The 20,141-nt window shown below is 43.7% G+C and overlaps 1 protein-coding gene across 1 annotated transcript in view; it reads right to left on the bottom strand.

Moving 5' to 3' along the window:
• Nucleotides 1–1,984: 1,984 nt before the first annotated feature.
• The window catches only part of COPS7B (COP9 signalosome subunit 7B), a 39,465-nt gene continuing 21,308 nt past the window's right edge, over nt 1,985–20,141 (bottom strand). Inside the window, exons 5-7 of the mRNA XM_033958021.1 lie at nt 18,653–18,855; nt 8,977–9,082; nt 1,985–4,880 (exon numbers count right to left, since the gene is read on the bottom strand). Of these exons, the coding sequence (XP_033813912.1) occupies nt 4,722–4,880; nt 8,977–9,082; nt 18,653–18,855 (468 nt within the window). The 3' untranslated portion in view covers nt 1,985–4,721. The remainder of the gene's footprint in view (nt 4,881–8,976; nt 9,083–18,652; nt 18,856–20,141) is intronic.

Raw genomic sequence — 20,141 nt, forward strand, 5'->3', positions numbered from 1 at the left:
AAAGGAAGGATTTCAAATTGTATACGATAGTATACTGGAAGTCAATGTAATTGTTTTAATAAAGGTATTATATGATCACATCTTCTTGCATTACACAAAATTCTGACTGCAGTATTTTGCAATGTTTGAAGACGCTTTAACTGAAATTTAGGTGACCTGCTTAAATTACATCCATCCAGGGTCATAGATAACCACAAAAGAATCTCAGCTGGATGGACCAGAAGGTCTCTCTACCTGCCGTCAAGTACTCCAGCACTACGTGGGTCACTTACTAAGAGTTAGCAAGAAATGGGCCTCAAGGCATATAAATGACCCCTTAACTTAGTGAATACCAAACTGGAACAAGTAATTGAAGTTTTGGTAGTGCTACTGAAGCACTTTAATATGGACACTTTGGGGATCATCTTTAAGTAATTGAAATCCCCCATCTAAATCCGCGGGGGATGTGCTGGAGGTTGGCTTATGCTTTGCATGTTTTTCTGCAGTAATGAACTATCGTAGATTATGTCCAGGGCACAATTTGCACTTTTGAGGCTAGACCTGTTTTAACAACGAGCAAGTGCCAAAAAGGTGCCCAAACTGATCACATGACCACACTCCCTCAGTGGTCACTGACCCCCCCCCTCCCACTTCCCAAAGATGTGAATGAAACCTCTGCCTGTATGATATTTATTTATTTAGATGTTTATCCCGTCCTCCCAGTAGCTCAGAACAGTTTACAAGTAAACATTCACAATGGAGTGAATTGGACATACAAGATTATACAGTAGATTTAAATACTTGGACATATGAGACTGTGCAGCAGTTTAGATATAGGGACTATACAGCAAATTAAGAACAGTAAGTTAAATATAAGTAGTTTAGTTTAGATACAAGTTATTTGAGTATAGGCTGAGAGTGGACTATATAGAAATTTAGGCAGAAGATTAGAATGGAGAAAGAAGGGTAGAGGTGGGGTTTAAGGGGGTTGGGTGTAAACTGAAGGTGACATTTAGTTGAAGAAGAGGGTCTTTACCATTTTCCGGAATGTCATTAGTGAGTTCTGTAGTTTGAGTTGAGGGGGAAGTTGGTTCCAGAGTTGGGAAATGAAGTGGCTGTAGGAGTGCTTGCGGGCGGTTTCTGAGAGGAGGGACCTTTCGGGGGGAATGCATAGGCGTATCTCCGTTTCTGAGCAGAGGGTGCGGGTGGGGATGTAGATGGGTAGCTTGGATTTTATGTAGGAGGGGGTGGTGGCATAAATTCTTTTGTGTGCTATTGCCAGGGCCTTGAATGCACAGCGTTGGCTAATTGGGAACCAGTGTTCAGCGCAGAGTGCTGGGGAGATGGGATCATGGTAGTTGAGGCTGTGTAGGAGGCGGATAGCTGCATTTTGGACCTGTTGGAGGCGCTTGAGATCTTTTTTGGTTATTCCATTAAACAGGGAGTTGCAATAATCCATTCTGGAGAGGACATATGCATAGAGGAGTTGGGCTAGGTCAGGTGTGGAGATGTATGGTTTGATCCTTCTCAGTTGGCGGAGGTAGAGACTACTTGGGATATGTGGGTGGATAGGGATAGGTGTCCGTCTAAGGTTACTCCTAGGCTGCGTACTTGATCTGTTGCCGTTAGTAGAGTGGAGTCCCATGATAGCTTCAGGTGTTAGAGCTAGTCCTAGCGAGCACATTCCTGGTATCCTAGTGGGGACCCAGGCACAAATCACACTCTTAACGCCTACACATATGGGTGCCCCTCTGCTCTGCTAGGATATCTGTGGGGCCAGTCTGCTAAGCATGCTGGTCCCCTCCTACATCGCAATAGCTTCTTTTAGACATACTGAGGACAATCGATCTAAGAATCGTCCATTTTGGAAACCAAAAGACAGATGTTTTTCTGTTTCATAAATGGCCATGTTTGTGCATGTTCCACAAACCCTGATTTGGATGTCATATTGAAAATGCCCCCTTTATCTCTATCAAAGATGCAAATAATGACAAATGTTCCTTAATCAATGCTCATTCTCTTTTTAATTCAACATTTATACCAAGAAAACAAAAACAAACACTTAAATCTAGAAACACTAAACGCTCCAGTACAACAAGCTGGTTACTTTTATTCTTTTCTCTTCAAATGTGCTTTCTTGCCAGAATTGTAACTTAGAGAAAATTAGTATCATTTTCTCCAAGGACAGAAATACAAATCCATAACATGTCTATGTTTACAAAAACATAACATAAAAAAGGCAGTAAACTGGGAAAACCCACAATTCATACAAATTAAAAACAATAAAAAAATAAAAAGGATGTCTTCAAGTTTTGAAAGGCTGGTAAAATCCATTTCATTGGAGAGGAAATGACTTTGCTACACGTTCTGAAGCTAAGATCTATTTGGAGAGATAGTAACACAAAAGCCTTGGACAGTGAAAAGAACAGTACCAGCACCCCCCCACCCCCACTCCAAGTATTCACCATGACATTATGTTCTTGTCAGACCAGATTTTGTGCTTTTTGAAGTGTCCCTATGATAAAAGCCTTCTACACACACTATAAATTCATATCTTTGGTGTGCCTATGTATGGCTGTCACAGGTCTTCCTGCTCAGCCTACAATATAAAACCCAAGTACACGTTACTGCAGAGAGACAACAGAATAAAGTGTGAGGGTCTATACTCCGAGTGGATGCTAGCAAATTGAGAGAGAGCATCAGATAATCTGCATCCCATGGTTTGATTACATCTGCCTACAGGACAACATGTAAGCTAAGAAAAAAAACCTGCAGAATGGTACAGGAATCTTTCTTTAAAAAGCATACAAAAATGATTCTCATATCCTTGTATAAGACTCGTTTTTTAAGGATTACAATTTTGTATGCTTTTTAAAGAAAGATTCCTGTACCATTCTGCAGTTTTTTTCTTGTTTTTGGTGTTCACCATTTACTGCAGATTTGTTGGATTTCTTTGTTTTAGCTAAGAAATTACAACATGAAAGAGTGGTGACACAGAGGCATCTCAAAGGCCATCTGGATAAAGTGACTTATTGTAAGAAGGGCCCTTAACTGATTTGAAAGGAGAACAAGAAAGAAATATAAATACAGGTATAAGATCCTTTATCCAAAAACCAAAAAGCTCCTAAAACCGAAATTTGATGTTAACCGGAAATAGTCAGTTTCCCGCCATGACACACACTGAAACCAATGCAGGTGCACGCTTTTCTCCCGAGTCCTGACCTCTGCGCAATTCAGGCTGGAGCATTGGAAAAGTGGCAAAGAGCTGCAGATCCAACTCAGGGTGGCAGTGAAAAGCGGAAAAGGTCAGAGGGCTGACTTAATATTATCTGAAAACCCCAAAATTCCCCAAACCGAAATATGCCTGGTCCCAAGGATCTTGCATAAAGGATCTTGTAATTTCTTACAAGGCGAGATGATCATTCAAGCTATAATAAGCAGCAACTGTGGAAGGGGTTTTGTCTGCTAGCAAGGGGACATAGTGCAATGTTTATCCTCTACAAGAACACAGTCCAGCCAGTGAAGTGTGCTATTTGCTGGGTGGTGAGGTATATGGGCAATGTAGCATCCTTTAAACAGCTCTTTTGCTATGAGAATGACTTTGTGAAGGGTAGGGAGGGAGCTGCTATTTTCTTAGCCCACATAAACTAAAGTTTGATTTGTTTTGCTAGCTGGGTTCTGATGCCCTGGAGCACTTGTAAGGTTTTCAGGCTATACACAATGAATACGCATGAGAGAGATTTGGAAGCAAATCTCTCATGCATATTCATCGAGGATATACTGAAAATCTGACTGACCAGGTGGTCCTTGAGGACTGGGTTGAAAACCACTGCCCTAGAACCTCAAGTCACTGAAATTCAAATTGGACTTGGGATATTAGGCCAGAAGATACAGCACTATATGTAAACTGCACAGTAGCCCAAGCTACAATATTCTCTGCAGAGTCTCTTGTTCTTGAGGTAGCCCAGTCTTTTTTTCTCTCTTCCAATTCAAAAGTACAGGTAAGTGCGATCCAGTCTTATTTTTTGCCATTATGTGAGAGCATATGTGGATCTGCAGGAGGACAAGAACACAATTGGGAATGGGTCTGGACTATTCTTCTGCTGCTAACTTTGCCAGAAGAGTTCCTACAGGAATGCTCTATGCATGAAAAGTCAAAGAGCTGTGCTCAGAGTTTTCTCAACAAGTTACAAGAATGGAGCACTCCTGGAACCTTCCCAGCTGACTTGGCAAGGGCTGCTGTGCTTGGAAAAAAAATAAAAATAAATCACCAAAGGTTTTCTTGCATTCAACTACTGGCTAAACTGAAATGAAACTGATGGACTAGAGTTTTCCTGAGTGGGCTGTTCCACCATGACTGAAGTGTGGCTCATTCTTGCCTTTACAGGCTAAATGAGAAGTCCTAAACTCTAGGGTAAGATTAGTAATTTTCAAATTACACCTGATGAACCTCTACTTCTTCAGAGACCAAGCTCTTCCTGAGAAGACAAAAACAAAGGAAGCAGTAATGACCACACTGCACGCTCCAAGGTGAGGCCAGAGGGACACAGCCACCAAAGAAAACCAACCCCAGAGGCTCGTCTCTCCAGGCCCTCACCATGGGGGCCCTGAATTACGACATGCCGGTCTTGGTTGGCCTAAAGAGAACCTTTCATGTCTCCTCCAGAGCCCAGTGACAGGTTCATGCAGGACCACTCTTCTGTGGTCAGTCTGTAAACAAATGAGGAGGATGCTGGCCCATTCTAGTGACGACTGGAGGCCAGGCCTTTGACTTTGGACATCTTCTTGGTAGGTTGCCTCTGTTCAGCGAGTGGAGGACCCTCCCTGTCCGTGAGGTGCTGGTCAATTTCTTGTGCTGAAGAGGAAGCTGTTGCTTTTAATGTCTTCTTTATATTTGTTACCTAAGCAGAAACAAAAAAGTATCTTCAGGTACAGGCCAACTTTATAGTCACCAACTCATTCTCCCCCTGCAGCATGGCTGCACTCCCAGACAGGACAGCCTCGCTTTAGAAAGCCCAGCACTTGGAGGGAGAGTCCTATGACATTCGGGGCCTGTCCACCTTCTCTTTCTTTTTATAGCCAAGGAATAGTTTATGGCCAAAAGATTGCTATGCAACAAGGCAAAACCTAAGCACACCAGTAACAGTGAGACAAAAGCGAATAGTAAATTTTTAAATGCAAGATTATGAATATATTGGGGGGGGGGGGGGAAAAAAAATCCAAATTTGGTATTTCTTTTCTTTCTATCAGTTCCTTCTCTCTATCCACCTTGTTACTTTTTCATTCAAATTCTTTTCTTCTCCCTATTTCTCTCTTACTCCTCCATCAATTCCTTGCTTGCCAGACTTCTCATCCTTGATCCCATTTTCATTCATACCAACACCATGATAAAGCCAAGATTTTGGACATGTAGTGGAAGTACCAATGTGCAAAAATCAGAAATGACAGGATAAGTGTGTCAAAAACATTCACCAAATCTCTCTGTGATCAGTATCAGGAGAATGACACAAGAAAACAGAATTAAAAAAGGTACAGAGAAGGGTGATGAAAATGATAAAACGTTTGGGACAACTTCCCTATGAGGAAAGGCTAAAGCAGCTATAGCTCTTCAGCTTGGAGAAAGAGACGCTCAGGGGTGATATGTTAAAGGTCTATAAAATACTGAGTGGAGTAGAAAAGGTAGATGTGAATCGCTTGTTCACTCTTTCCAAAAATACTAGGACTAGGGGGGTATACAATGAAGCTACTAAGTAGTAGATTTAAAACAAACTAGAGAAAATATTTCTTCACACAACATGTAATTAAACGCTGGAATTCGTTGCGGAGAATGTGGTAAAATCAGTTAGCTTAGCGGGGTTTAAAAAAGGCTTGGATCATTTCCTAAAAGAGAAGTCCATAGGCCATTATTGAGATGGCTTGGGGAAATCCACTGCTTAATCCTAGGATAAGCAGCATAAAATCTGTTTTACTACTTGAAATCTAGCTAGGTACTTTGGACCTTCGGTCTGTCCCAGTATGGCCATTCTTATGACCTCTTTAGTATCTTCCTCAAAATGCAAGACAGAGGACACCTGCAGAATAAGCTCTTGGAGCTCTTCCTGGTGAAAAATGCATACTATAAATAAATCCTCCCCAGCAGGCACCTCAGATAGCCAGCCACCTGCATTGTCCACTCCCCCATGGCTGAGGGCACTGAAGAGGCCTAAAAAATCAAAGCTACGGGAAGCGAATCCCCAGAAAGGCCCAACGCGCAGGTAAGGCAGGCATATTTAATAAGAATCTTGAACTGTGATTGTTGCACCTTATTTGGTTAATGTGTAAATTCATTGAGCTTTTGACATGATTTTAAGAGGATTAAATTACTATGTAATTTGAATGCATTTTGTACATGTACTGTCCATGAACTATTGTGAATGTTAATTGTCAACCGCTTAGTTATAGGCATTTTAGAAATAAATAAGGGAATCCCCAGCACCTTCAGTGGTAAGGGAAGCCTGGTCTTCCCCACCGCCAGCAGCTGCAACAGCTGGGGAATCCCCAACACTGTCGGCAGTTGGGCAACCTTGGACCTCTCCACGGCTGACGCACTCTTCATAGCTGCTGGGGAAACCCTCGAGCCAACCAGCTTCGAAGTTAACTATGGTTCCCCTTCCGGCCGTGAACAAAAACAACAAATGCTGGCCGCATTAAGACCTCAGTGGGAAAACACTGAGCACTTTTTAGGCTTGCGAGAAGTGCTCATTGTGAAACGCAAGGCAGCTGAATGGGAGTAAAATTCTTGTTTAGATACCAAGCTGCCTAGCTCTTCCCCCCCCCCCCCCCCCCAAAAAAAAAAAAAAATATATATATATATAGAAGAATGGTTGATTCTTCGGGGGGGGTTTTTTTGGGAGGATATGGTCTGGTGCAAATCAGTATGGGGATTTTGAGGCCAGGGCAGATATTATTGGTTTTCGTGGAATTGAGAAGATCGGGAGAAGGAGGTATTACGCAGAGGGTGGTGTTGAGGGAAAAGCAAAGTAGGAGGAGAAAGAACCACGGGGGTGGCTTCATGGTGAGAGGTTGGTGACCCTTAGGCGAGCTTTTGGGTTGTGAAAACCACCCTCTGCATAATACCTCCTTCTCCCGATCTTCTCAATTCCGCAAAAACCAATAATATCTGCCCTGGCCTCAAAATCCCATACTGATTTGCACCAGACCATATCCTCCCAAACCACCCCCCCCCCCCCCCCCCCCCCCCCCCGAAGAATCAACCATGCTTCTTTAAAGTTTGTTTCCACTGCCAATCTCCCCAACCTTGCCTCTGACTCGCTCACCCCAGTCCCAACATTTTACTGCAACGCAAGATCCGCTTGCTACAAGATTCAAATTCTGAAGGACCTACTCGAGGATTCTGACCCTGGTTTCCTATGCATCACGGAATCATGGATTAAAAAAGATGACCTAGTTACACAAAATGAACTCTGGTCCCATGGCTACCATGGTTAGATCTCACCCAGATCTAACCATAAAGGAGGTGGCCTGGCAATTCTTTACAAATCCTTTTCCGATGTTCAGCTCCTCGAAAGGGGTAGCCACACCTCACTAGAATACATGCTTGCTTCTGTCAACAATGAACTTCACCCTCACCCACTGGGCATCCTGCTCCTATACCGTGTCGATACAAAAAATTCCTTGATAGGACACTAGCCTTTCAGGCAGGCATCTGGAACAACAATCTTAGCGCCCTTCTCCTGAATTATCCATCATACCAAAAACCCACTTATTTGACAAGGTTTTCTGATCCATCAGAACCCTTCCTTCCTCCCTACAATCCCAACGCGCACTCCCATCTACCTGCACTCCCCTCCCCCTGCGTAATCTCAATGCTTTAATCTCCATGTTCTGTTCACTTGTATCGATACCTGCAGTATCCACACTGTATTTCTACTTTACTGTACACCATCTTGAACTGAAAAAGGTATGACGTGATATAAATAAAGCTATTATTATTAAAGGAAGAAAGCATAACTTCTGGTTTATAATAATACCGTAAAGAATCAATTTTATGAATGAAAAAAAGAAAAAGTGTTTCAGACCAGGAAATTAAGACTCCCGAGTCCCAACAAATAGAGGAAGTGTGCCCTGACTGTGTGTGCATTAAGCAGTTATACAATTTGGGAGGGGGTGCACACAGTGAATCTGGCCTGGGGACCCCAAGTCTTGAACTGAAAAGGTATGACGTGATATAAATAAAGCTATTATTAAAGAAAGAAAGCACCAAGTGGAGAGTTACTCTATAGTCACCCTTCAGATCATCACAGTTAATACTTACAAGCAAAGATTTCACATCCTGAAACACTGTACAATTTTTTACCATATAATGAGATTGAATTATCCCCATGCCCATCTTTAAGTTGTGGTTAACTACTGCAAACAATTTCCCCTCCTATAGATGAGCAAAATTAGTTACATATCTGAGGATTAAACCACAGGGCAGAATGATTAAGCACCAAGTGGAGAGTTACTCTATAGTCATAGAAACATGATGGCAGATAAAGGCCAAATGGCCCATCTAGTCTGCCCATCCTCAGGAACCATTATCTCTTTCTCCCTCCAAGTGATCCCACGTGCCTATCCCAGGCTCTCTTGAATTCAGACACAATCTGTCTCCACCACCTCTTTTGGGAGACTGTTCCACGCATCTACCACCCTTTCCGTAAAAAAGTATTACCCAAACACATTACTTTCCAAACGAGAGACACTTGTCATGGTAAGCTGTAATTCTGCTTCTACAATCGGACTGAAAACCTGCCAAAAGACCACAACACTCATTTAAATATCCTCCAGCCCAGCATAAGAGGAAAACAGGCAGAAGCCCACTAAGCAATTTTCCCTATATGCAGGAATTCTGCTACTGCTGACTCTAAGAAATCCTGTCCTACACATCATGAACCTACAGTAGGGTTAAGGAGTCTATTGCAGGGCTGAATGTGTCTTAGACAATCTGATACCCACCTCTGTCTCCATCTGCTGCTGAGTCCGCTTCTGGTTCTCCTTATACTGATTGGCTCTCAGTACTTGCTGTTCGATTCCTACCAGCACTGCTTCGCACCCATCACACCTGCCAAATTTCAGAACATCATTTATCTCCATGTCTTTCTCCCAGTATAAGCCAATGGATGTGTGTGTTATATGCACCAGGGTTACACACACATACTAGCTAGCAACAGCTCAGTCTGAAGAGAACTAATTGCTTGAGAAAGCAGAGGGATCAAAACATTCTTACAGGAAGTCTGCTTCCATGCATCCTGAAAATAATTCCTAGCAGTGGGAATGAGAACAAGAGGCAGGAACCTATTAACTCCCTGTCTAAGCAAAAATCTAGCTAGCATCACAAAAAGACAGTAGTATGTCAAATAGTCCCGTGGTTACAATATCCCATCAGAGAACAATTAAGCTCTGCAAGCAAGAAAGGTTTGCATTTGGCCATGGCAGTTTCCAGCTCTACCAAAACTGGCTTTGGAGTAAGGGGTCACAAGCTCTCATTTGCAAATAGTTGGGAATTCACACCTTCTCCTTTCCATTCCTGGAGAGAGGGGGCAAGTAGAGAATGACATGGGGAAAAAAATCTGTCCCTGTCACCGGACCACCATCCCCTTCACCGCCTCGTCTCCGCAGCATCCACCCTTCCCTCTCGCCACCTCACTGCCCGTTGGCACCCCTCGCGCAGTCCGTGCATCTCCCTCCCTCCCCTTTGCAGCGCAATTTAAGATTTGAGTAACTTGTTGAAGTGTTCGTGCAATCGTGTATGTGTGTGGGCGGAAGCTTCTCCTCTGACACAACCAGACGTTGCGTCAGAGGAGAAGCTTCTGCCCACACACGCACGCACCTATGCTCTGCGGCTTTCAAGTCTCAAACCTTAAAACGCGCCGCAAAGGTAAGGGGAAGGGAGGAAGATAGATAGATTCGGGTAGGTAGGAAGGAGGGAGGTGACCGCGTGCGTTCCCTCCCTTAACTGCGGGGACAAGGCCATTCATTGCTCCACAGGGTGGTGGATGGCCTTGTCCCCGTACCTGTGGTGAGCACCTTTCCCCCCTCCACCGTTTTGGCGGTTTACCCGCAGCTCTCGCGGGTAACATCCACCATGTCATTCTCTAGGGGCTAGCTTAAAGGATACTGTCATCCTTAAATAGCTTCTGCTGCTGTTTTGTGACTGTCCTTGACTAAGTGGCCTAGACTGGAGCTCCTTCTGAAGATGTGTCCCCTGAGCAACTGCCTACATCTACAACAGAACAGGGCTTCAAATGTTTGCTTACTGCTACTGAATGGGGGAGGGGGTTAATGAGAAAGCTCTAACCACTATAGAAGGAAAAATTATGTTCTTACCTGTTAATTTTCTTTCCTTTAGACGCAGCAGATGAATCCAGAGACCAATGGGATAGCACACATCTACCAGCAGGCGGAGATAGAGAAACTGATTAACAGGTGGTCCTATTGGCTGGAACTCCTCCTGTATCTCCAGTATAGCTCCTTGTCCATCCATCCGAAACCAGCAATACGCATTGCATGTAAAAAACTTCTTTCCCATACCAAACTCAAAAGGCAATAATACAGAACACAACCATCAACAATAACAAACTTCGAAAGTTGCAAAAGAAACAACCGACAGACAATATCCAGAAAGGGTGGGGCTCTGGATTCATCTGCTGCATCTAAAGGAAAGAAAATTAACAGGTAAGAACATAATTTTGCCTTCCTTACCAACAGCAGCAGATGAATCCAGAGACCAATGGGATGTAGCAAAGCAATCCTCAATCTGGGTGGGAAACAAACGCCGCCTCCGCAACAACCGAAGCACTAAATGCATCCACCGCATGCTCCCCCAACCGGTAATGTTGAGATAAAGCACTCTCGGAAGACCAAGTAGTCACGAGACAAAATTCCTCCAAGGAAAAAACCTCAGGACCGAGTCCAAGAAGTAGCCATCGCTCTGGCGGAATAGACATGAAGTTCTTTCGCCAACTGCTTCCCTGCCATCAAGCAAGCGGAAATAATGTCCTCCTGGACCCATCGAGCGATGGAGGCTTTGGACGCCGCCAAACGTTTGAGGCGTACCTCAAAGAATACAAAAAGGTGATCTAAACAACTAAAAGACGTTAGAAACCTAGCTTGCAGAGAACGCTATGCACTTTCAAAAAAATGCAGTGAATAAAAGCACGTCTCCCCATTTCTCCTCCCTGGAAGAAGGAAGGAAAAGCGAGAGTGTCATAAAAGAAATTAGAAAGAAATTGTGGTACCGTCCAAACTGACACTCCAGATTTTGTAAATCAGAAATAGGAAACCCTGCCGTACAAGGCCTGCAACACAGAAAACTGTCGAGCTGAAGCCATGGTCACAAGAAACACCGTGCTCAAAGTCACAGCCTGTAAGAGGCTCAAAAAGTAAGCTTGAAACAAAGCCTCCAGTAAACTGCGAAGAATTACCTGAAGACTGTACTCTGGATAGGGTTCTAAGAGGTGCACGAATAAACCATACTCCATCCAGGAACAGCACCACACGAAGCTGATAAGTAAGCGAAGAGCAAGATACTGAGCTTTGGAAACAAGCCAAGATAGCCACAAAGCGGAAGGGAATTGAACATAAAACCCTTGGCAGAACGCAAATGCCAAAAAGGAAAGAACAGAAAACATAGAAGCCAGGCAGAGGGCCATGACACCCATGACCTATCAAAAGCCAGGTCAGAATACCAAAGGAGGACAAATAACCATGGTGGTCGGACCCCTAGGAGATCAAATCTGGAAGTACCAGGAATCCCAACTGAGTGGCCGTAGAAAGAAACATCAGATCCGCATAGCAAGAAGGGCGTAGCCAAGCCGGAGATTCTCTGATGACAGTACCCTGAAAGCGAGCTTGAGAATTCAAACCTAGCCAATTAACTGCCAGGGGGAAACACCCAAAAGAGAGAAACCAGAGGAGAGGAAGAAACAATGCTGCTACCCCCTCTGACTGCCACTCCCTGCGTCTGCCGAAGGAACTAGAAAACTAGGAATTTTAAGACGAGGCCATGATGTCTAGGTCAAGGAGAGCTCACCTTCATACAAAGAGCTGGAATGCTTGAGAGAAGAGTTCCTAATCTCCAGGATGTAGAAGAAGGTATAACCACTACTATACGGTTTTGCAAAGTGCGGAAAGGTGAACCCAGCACTGGACAATGTAACATACCAAAGATGGTCCCCGCTCAGAGTATGAGGTGAGAAAGGCTATCCAAACCCTGCTCCTGTCTCGTAAAAGGACACATAGACAGAAGAGAAAGATGAGATTCCACCCATTGAAGGAGACCAGAACTATACTCGCCCAACCGAGCACATCACGTACCGTCTTGTCCGTAGAGAAACAGCACCACAAGAACACGTTCCTAAAAGACATGGACTGCCATGCCGGAAGAATGGCCTGAAACCCCTGAACCTCAGGAAACGGTAGCCATACCATGTTGCAGTCCAGAAGAGACCATGAACCAAAAGTGACTGCTGCAGTGTGTTCACGTGAAAGCGAGCTGAAGTTCCCAGAGGAGTCATCACCATATATCCTAAAACCGGTACAGAATCCCATACACACGCACTGGGTGACTGAAGAAAAAGAAGAAGGAGGGGAACCTGAGATTGAAATCTATTGCCCCAGTCTCTGGGAAGAAACACACTCCTCTCCTACTAGACTAACAACATTCCCAGAAATTCCAATATGTGGCCTAGAACAAGAGAACCGTTCAGAAATGTGAACATCCACATCCAAAGAATGAAGAAAATAAATCACCCAAGTGCGACTGGTAAATTGACCTAGCTGGAAGATGTCTGAATCAGTCAGTAGGCCAAGGAAGAAAACACCTCTATGCGACAAAACGCTAGCACTACAACCAACATCTGCTAAAATATTTGGAACCGTGGCTAGGCCCAATGATGTCTGCTTAAACATAAAGCACCGCTCAAGAACAACCAAGCGAAGAAACTGCTGATGTGGTGGTCACATGAGAATACATACAAATAATCTCACGGTTTCCCTTATGAAATGTCAAACTCGGAGAAACTGAGTGACCCATATGAAATCCATTGCCAGTTTGACCAAGACCCTCTTTCTTGGGCACTACGAAGAAAATGGAATAACAACCCCTAGTTCCGGAAGAGCAGAAGCTACTGTCCCAAGTTCTAGCAACCCAGGAAGGAGATCTTGCACCAGTGTCACTTTTGGACACCCAATACACAGTGACACCAAGAAAGAACTGCAATGGGAGAAAATAATTCAAAGGTGCAAACTACTTGAAAGAAAAATCCAAAGACCCGCAACCTGACATTACCATATCTCCCTTTCTGCGAGGAAGCCGAAAGAGCAGTCGGAGAAAGTAAGGACCCCTTCCAAGTGAAGCAGATGACAGGTAACGAGCTGGAGGAGAGTCGTAAGTCTTGAATAGAAGCAAGGAACTCTCCTGAGAACATACTAGGCATGCAATGCAAGAACAAGTATGATTAATCTGCGGCAGCTTGTGCGATCGGAACACCGCATGCCAGCTTCTCCAAAATATGACTGCCCTTAAAGGGAAAATTCTTATTTAATTTTTATGTGGTTTTTTTTGTTTGTTTTTTTGGGTAAGTGTTCAATGCGGCCCAGGGAAAGCAAAAGATCGGACATCCCTGCAGGAGACCCTTTTATGCTAGAAATAGAAAAAGACAGTTGTGCTCGCAGGAAATCGAGAATAGCCATTATGCCCCTAGAACTGCTCCAAATGTGCAGTAAGCAGGTCTAAAGCATTACCAGACACATTCAGCACTGCATAAATGGCACCAATATTAAGGATGTTGAACAATAATAGGAAGATATACAGTGATATTCTGTGAACTACTATCAATTAGTTTACTACTAGATTTCACAGTGATTGAATTTTTATATTTGTTTGTATTTAATCCTTATCATAGATCAGCAAGCCGGTATTAGTGTCCCTCCCCGACGAAGTAGACGAAACCCGAGTCGGGGGGACGGGAATAAATGAGGACAAATACAATCATCATTGAATTTTAATCTTCACTTTATTGGGTAGAACACAGTCACCATTGAGATTTAACAAGACCAAGTTGAACAGCTGAAACCTCTCCATTCAGATAAGTACAAACACAGTATCTGAACAGCTATAAGATCATTTAGGGAGGGTCGGGGACAGGTGGTTGCAATGATGGTCCCCTTGTTAAACTCATGGTAGTGGCTTCACTATTTACTGGGTTACAGGTCTGAGCACATCACCGTAATAATTTTAGATATTTATCTATGATAAGGATTAAATACAAACGAATATAAAAATTCAATCACTGTGAAATCTAGTAGTAAACCAATATTAAGGAAACATCCAAACCTACATAGTCTCACCCTTAGGAGACCCCGAGAGAGATGAAGAGATACCCGAATGAAGCACCGGTAACTCTCCTGCGACCGACATAAAATGTACAATGAGTCGCCTTCCGCCAACCCAGTACGGAAGTAAGCCGAAATTGGGTGGTTAAGCATGGAGCATATGCTCCCTCTAAGTGCCTAGCGAGACTCCCACAGAAGATAATGCTATCGCGGCAGTTCAAACAACTCGGGAGACCTCCACACACTGAGCTCTAAGATCTTATTAATGCAGAAAACTGCAAGCACTGCCGACGCATCTGACTCCGAAGGCATAGAAAGCCGCGGCAGACACCAATAACAGCCAGCTAAAAAGAAATGCACCTAACGCTGTGGCGCCCCCACCATCGCAGGAAATAGTCCCATAGCGCCACCAAACACCAGCAGTGTGGCACCAAAGCGCAAAGAAGAAGAAAACAGAGAATATGCATAATCCTCACCATACAGTAACACCGGGAGATAGGAGGAGAGAACCGAACCAAAACCCGGCAAATTTCCTGCCGCTGACCTCCCTCAGCAGCAACTGGCCTGCCGCTGACTCAGTGCAGGAACAAGCCGCAAATGAAGAGCCAAGCATGCAATGGCTTACCCTCTCTAGCGCCCACAGGCCATGTCGGAAGGCTCCCAAGCTAGAAAAATGGGACTGCGGCAAGCACAGAGAGAAGCCATTTGCTGAAACAGATCCCAAGAATGCCGCAGCGCTCCCACCAGCAGCAGAGCACAAGCGCGAGCCTCATACTTGTTGAAAAGCACAGGCTCCACAAAGCAACCCTCAGTGCAACTCGAACACAGCCACGGGCCATGCAAAGGCAGCCGCAGTGAAAAGTCCGGAAACGCAAGGACGCTCTCGCCCGCGCCGGGAGTTCGGCCTGTCAAAAATAACTGTCTTGTGAAACGCTGTGGCACTACCAACAGCGAAGGAGGTCGGCCTGCTGAAAATTACAGCCTCAAGAAATGCTGCGGTTCTGCTAACAGTGAAGGGGCTTGTTCCGGCAGAAATGTACAGCACCAGGAAACGCTGTGGCTCTGCCAACCGCAAAAGAGCTCAGTCCCGCTGAAAATACAGCCCTGGGAAACTCAACGATTCATCCGACAGCAGAAAGGATGAAGCGCACACCGTCTGCACGCGGGGAAAAATGGCTGCCATCCAACAGCATGCATAAACCCAAAGCGGGGCCCATCAAAAAACATACATGCACACATGTACACCCAAATTACTCAACTACAGGCCTGCCCAACTGAAACCGTAGTGAACAGAGCACAAAATAACAGCTGCTGTACTCACGTGCCACCGAACTCGCATTGCATACAACCACAGCCAAAAGATGCACAAGCTGTCTGAAAGTGCCGGTTGATGCCAGCAAATGCCGGTTGTCAGCACAAACAGGGCAGAATGTAGTACCTGGGGGGTCTCCCTTTTTTTTTTTTTTTAACAATGAAGGGAAAGAAGAAAAAAAATTGGAGACCCATTCAGACCCTCTATCAATGGAGGAAGGGTGAGGCGGGGGCCCAGGTGTAACCCCTAAAGCTGGCACCGTTCAGCCGGACACCCCTGTCTCACTGAAGAGGAAACCTCAACAGGAGAAAACAATGTTCCAGTCACAGCCAGAATCCAGGAGCTAGTTGAATAGCAACCATCACCTGCTGGGAGATAGAGCATACTGAAGATACATGAGGAGTGCCAGCCAATAGGACCACCTGTTAATCAGTTTCTCTATCTCCGCCTGCTGGCAGATGTGTGCTATCCTATTGGTCTCTGGATTATCTGCTGCTGTTGCTAAGGAATTTTATATTTAGCATGCTAGAAATAAAGTTTATGAATTTATACCCAGCAGTTTTCATCATCACATACACTTGTTTAAACCTCTTTTCCAAAAGTACTAGAATTTGCCCGTCTCATTTACATGGCTCCAAGATTTTCTCAAGTACTGTTCTAATGTGTTTGCTACCAACTACACACAGTCCCCGGATTAAGAACGAGTTACATTTTTAATGCTGTTCTTAAGTCGGATTTGTATGTAACTCAGAGCCTGTAGATTTTAAAATTCTTGCTGCTTACCTCTGCTCCCAGCTGACAAAAGCGCCAACTGTCCCTCCAGTGTTCCCTCTAAGGTACAGTCTGACAAACCACACACTACTCTTAATCATTCCTGAATCTGCTGCAGAAATGTAGGAGTCTATGCTCAGAGAAATCAAATGAAACTGCAACTGTGTTCTTAAGTATAACTCGGGGACTGCCTGCAAACTATATTATTGCTATTACTATAATTTAATTAGTTAACACTATTTGGTAAGAATTATTCCTTACGATCCCCCTGTCTACTTCCTTTGAACCACTCCGAGAACAGCTTCATTGAAAATGGTTTCCTTCTTGTGCATTATTTACATATTTTTTACAAAAGAGTCTTCACACACTGTCTAAAAAGTACAATTTGAAATGCATTATGGCACCAGCTTGTTTTTACAGAGTTACACAGCATACTCTATAGTCTCAAATTGTGTGCCCCGAAGAGATTCCAGAATTTGACTTTATTTTTAAAAATTCCCTTCATAACTACACACTAGAATAGATGACATGTACATCACGTATTCAAGAGTCTGTCAATGTTATCGATGTCTATGTGCGAAATATTCAAATCATATATTACGCATAGAGAAGTTATTTTTCCATTAAGGTGGAGGAACCTTCCTGGCACTTGCACAGGAGCTAGTATGAGCGAGGAGGCTCCAGGAGCATGACCATGATATCACACTTGAGCCAAGGAAAAAATGACTATCCTTTCCCTTCCATTGAGCTCATAACGGTAACAGGAGACCAATGGAAGCGAGGTAACATCTGCTAAACTGGAAGAGCTAGGGCTGCTGCCGCCTGAAAGGAAAAGAGGGGTCTTTACCTAGCAAATGGAAATCCTATCTCAATGCCAACTTGGAGCTAGCGTTAAGGTTTCAAGCGGAAAGGGCAGCATTTGACGTGGGTGCTGTTTCTGAGCATTAGGAGGAATACTGCACACCTCGTTTACATCTGCTTGACTAACATTTGCACAAACACTAGCATTAAATGCCTCTAGTGCCAGCGTTAGGTTCTGAACATCGGCCTGGTAGCGATAGAGAGGCGAGTAATAAATGAATAATGAAAAGATTACATGGATTAATAAAAAGTGTGTCTACCTGCATTTTGAACTGTACTTTTTAGACAGAAGGTTAAAAATGTACAAGAATATGAAGACTTTTACAAAGCACTGTATATTTCAATCATGTTCCCAACTTCCTCCACTTCTCATCGCATCGTGCATTCAGTGTAGTCTGAACAGTTTGGCCGCCCTTTCCAAGGATGCCTCCACTCCGTATCCTTTGGAAGGTCTTATTTCCAAAATGGAACATAGTCCTCATCAGGAACCTGTAGAGAGAGACATTACTACATTCCAAAGGAAGACAAGACTTAAGTTTTGGGGCCACAGACAAAGCAATCTTATGTTTGATGTCTTATCCATACCAATTTTTAGACCACATCAGAGAACATGAGAACTCTGAAAGAGGTGGGATTTTTTTCATATCTAAAACTACAGCGATCAATGTTCAAATGTTGCAGTCAATATTTTTATTAAACACCAGCCAAAGCATCTAAATATATTCTGTATATTCAATGCCTCTAGCCAGCAAGGCTGAATCTATGTAGAGAGCTGTGCCCACCATTGGCTCTACAAATAACTGCTATCCATATAGCAATGCAGATGGAGTTAGGAGAACCTTTTTGTTGACTTAAAAGTATCCAAATAACTGTATGAAGGGAGGATGAATAGAAGCTATCTGTAGTGTTAGGGAGAATGCTCACCCTCTGCTCTAGTGCCAGAAATTGCTAGATTCAGCACAGTTTGTTCAGAGGTCTCAAGAATGAAAGCAGAAAAGGGGTAGGACTGAGCTACAACAGATAGTTCTCCATGTGCACAGAATGAAGTGTGTTTACAGAGTTGTTCTCAGTAGAGAGAAGGCAGAGTGTTCCTGGAAAGGTCTGGATATATTGATAGAAGCCCTATGTGGAGTTAAGGGGAGCAAGTACTGCAGATTACAGAGCTAGACACATGGGGAAAGAGTTTTTGCAATACTGAAAAAGCAGAAGATGCCAGAGTGTGGAAAGAAACAGAAGTCTCAGTGTTGGGAGGGACAATTAAGGAGGGTAACAATCATGTTCCAATCTCTAACATTTCATGACATTAGTGAGACAGTGGAGAAATAGAAGAAAGATGACCCATGACTGCCTCACCATTCTTGCAGCGTTTTAATAATACTGTGAATGTCCTTCCTTTGCATATCTCTTCCGATACAGAAGTCCACCTCTAGCAATTGGTTGCGCTGGTCCAATTTACCCTGGATGACGTCAGTGTACACAGCTTCAATGATTAAGTCTTCCAATTCCCTCAAGTTCCGCATATCCAGATCTTTCAACAGCACCGAGTAAGGAATACACTGAAAGAGAGCATTCACATCACTCCTACAGAACACAGAGGGAAAGACATCCCCTTTCTGGATCCCCCATAGCTCAGTCTACTCCAAGAGGACAACAAGACAAGGCTTGTGGAAGATGCCTTTCTACTCTCCAGCCAGCCACAATTTCCACCTAAATACAGGATACTTCCAGTCAATCTTGGATTTTATGAATTGAAGTCCAATACAAATAGTAGAGACAGATAGATGCTTCCACTTGATATCATAGTTTCACAATATGGTTTATTCATAGATGTGTACAACAAAAAAATAGGCTTTACACGACCAGTGTTTCAGTACTGAAGTGTGCCTCCTTCAGGGGGTCTAATCTTTGCAATGCTGTAGTTCAAACCGCTTCTGTATGATATAAAAATCAACAAAAAAACTGTGTTCCTGCCAAAATACTTAAAAAATCTATATTTGTGCTCCTCAGAAAAGCACTCCAGTATACTCGTTTCATTTCTGAGAGAGGCATGAATATAGAGCTTCTTTGACAGTAACATGCACTATGGATGCAATAAACTGAGAATTGCAGATGACTTTGTACAGTCAAATTATGTGGTTGTGTTATTGTCATACCCAAACATTGGAGGTCATTAGCATTTTTGGCCGCCCCTTCCTGCATTAACTTAAACTCCAGGTTAGTGGTTCAACACCGATTTTAGTATGCCTTAAAATTTACAGTGCTAGTTTTGGATGAAAAGTGAACGCCCGATTTTCCTTTGTACCTGGATAGATGTGAATTTTACTACAAGCTTTTTCATAGTTTGCACATTATGATTATACAACCCTTAACATCATACTTAATTTACCAAGTTATACTTTTGCTAAAATTCAGAGCCAGCACCAGGGGCCAAGGAGTTAGTGCTAAAACCATAGTACAGAATCCACAATAGGAACCAAGGCTAAACAGGGACCCACTGCTGTGAGAAAAGAGCTCCTTGCTCAGAAGCTGCTATTGCAGCTGGAACCAGTCACCACCAGGGTCAGGGAGCCTCTGCTGTGGTAGTTCATAGAGACAAATATTTCCCTGCCCCTGCCCCATTCTTGCAAGCTCAGTCCTCATCTGCACAAGCCTCAAACACTTTAAAATCATAAGTGTTTGAGGTTTATATTGTTAAGGCAAAGCTTGCAGGAATGGGACACGGATAGAACTCACGGGTACAGGATGGGGACAGGGAAAAATCTGTTCCTGTGTCATTCTCTGGTCTCAAGCCAATTAGCTGCTGTTACTACAAAAAAAAGCAAGAAAAGATGGAACAGAGGTG

Source organism: Geotrypetes seraphini, chromosome 9 (genome assembly GCF_902459505.1).
Source record: "Geotrypetes seraphini chromosome 9, aGeoSer1.1, whole genome shotgun sequence".
NCBI lineage: Eukaryota > Metazoa > Chordata > Amphibia > Gymnophiona > Dermophiidae > Geotrypetes > Geotrypetes seraphini.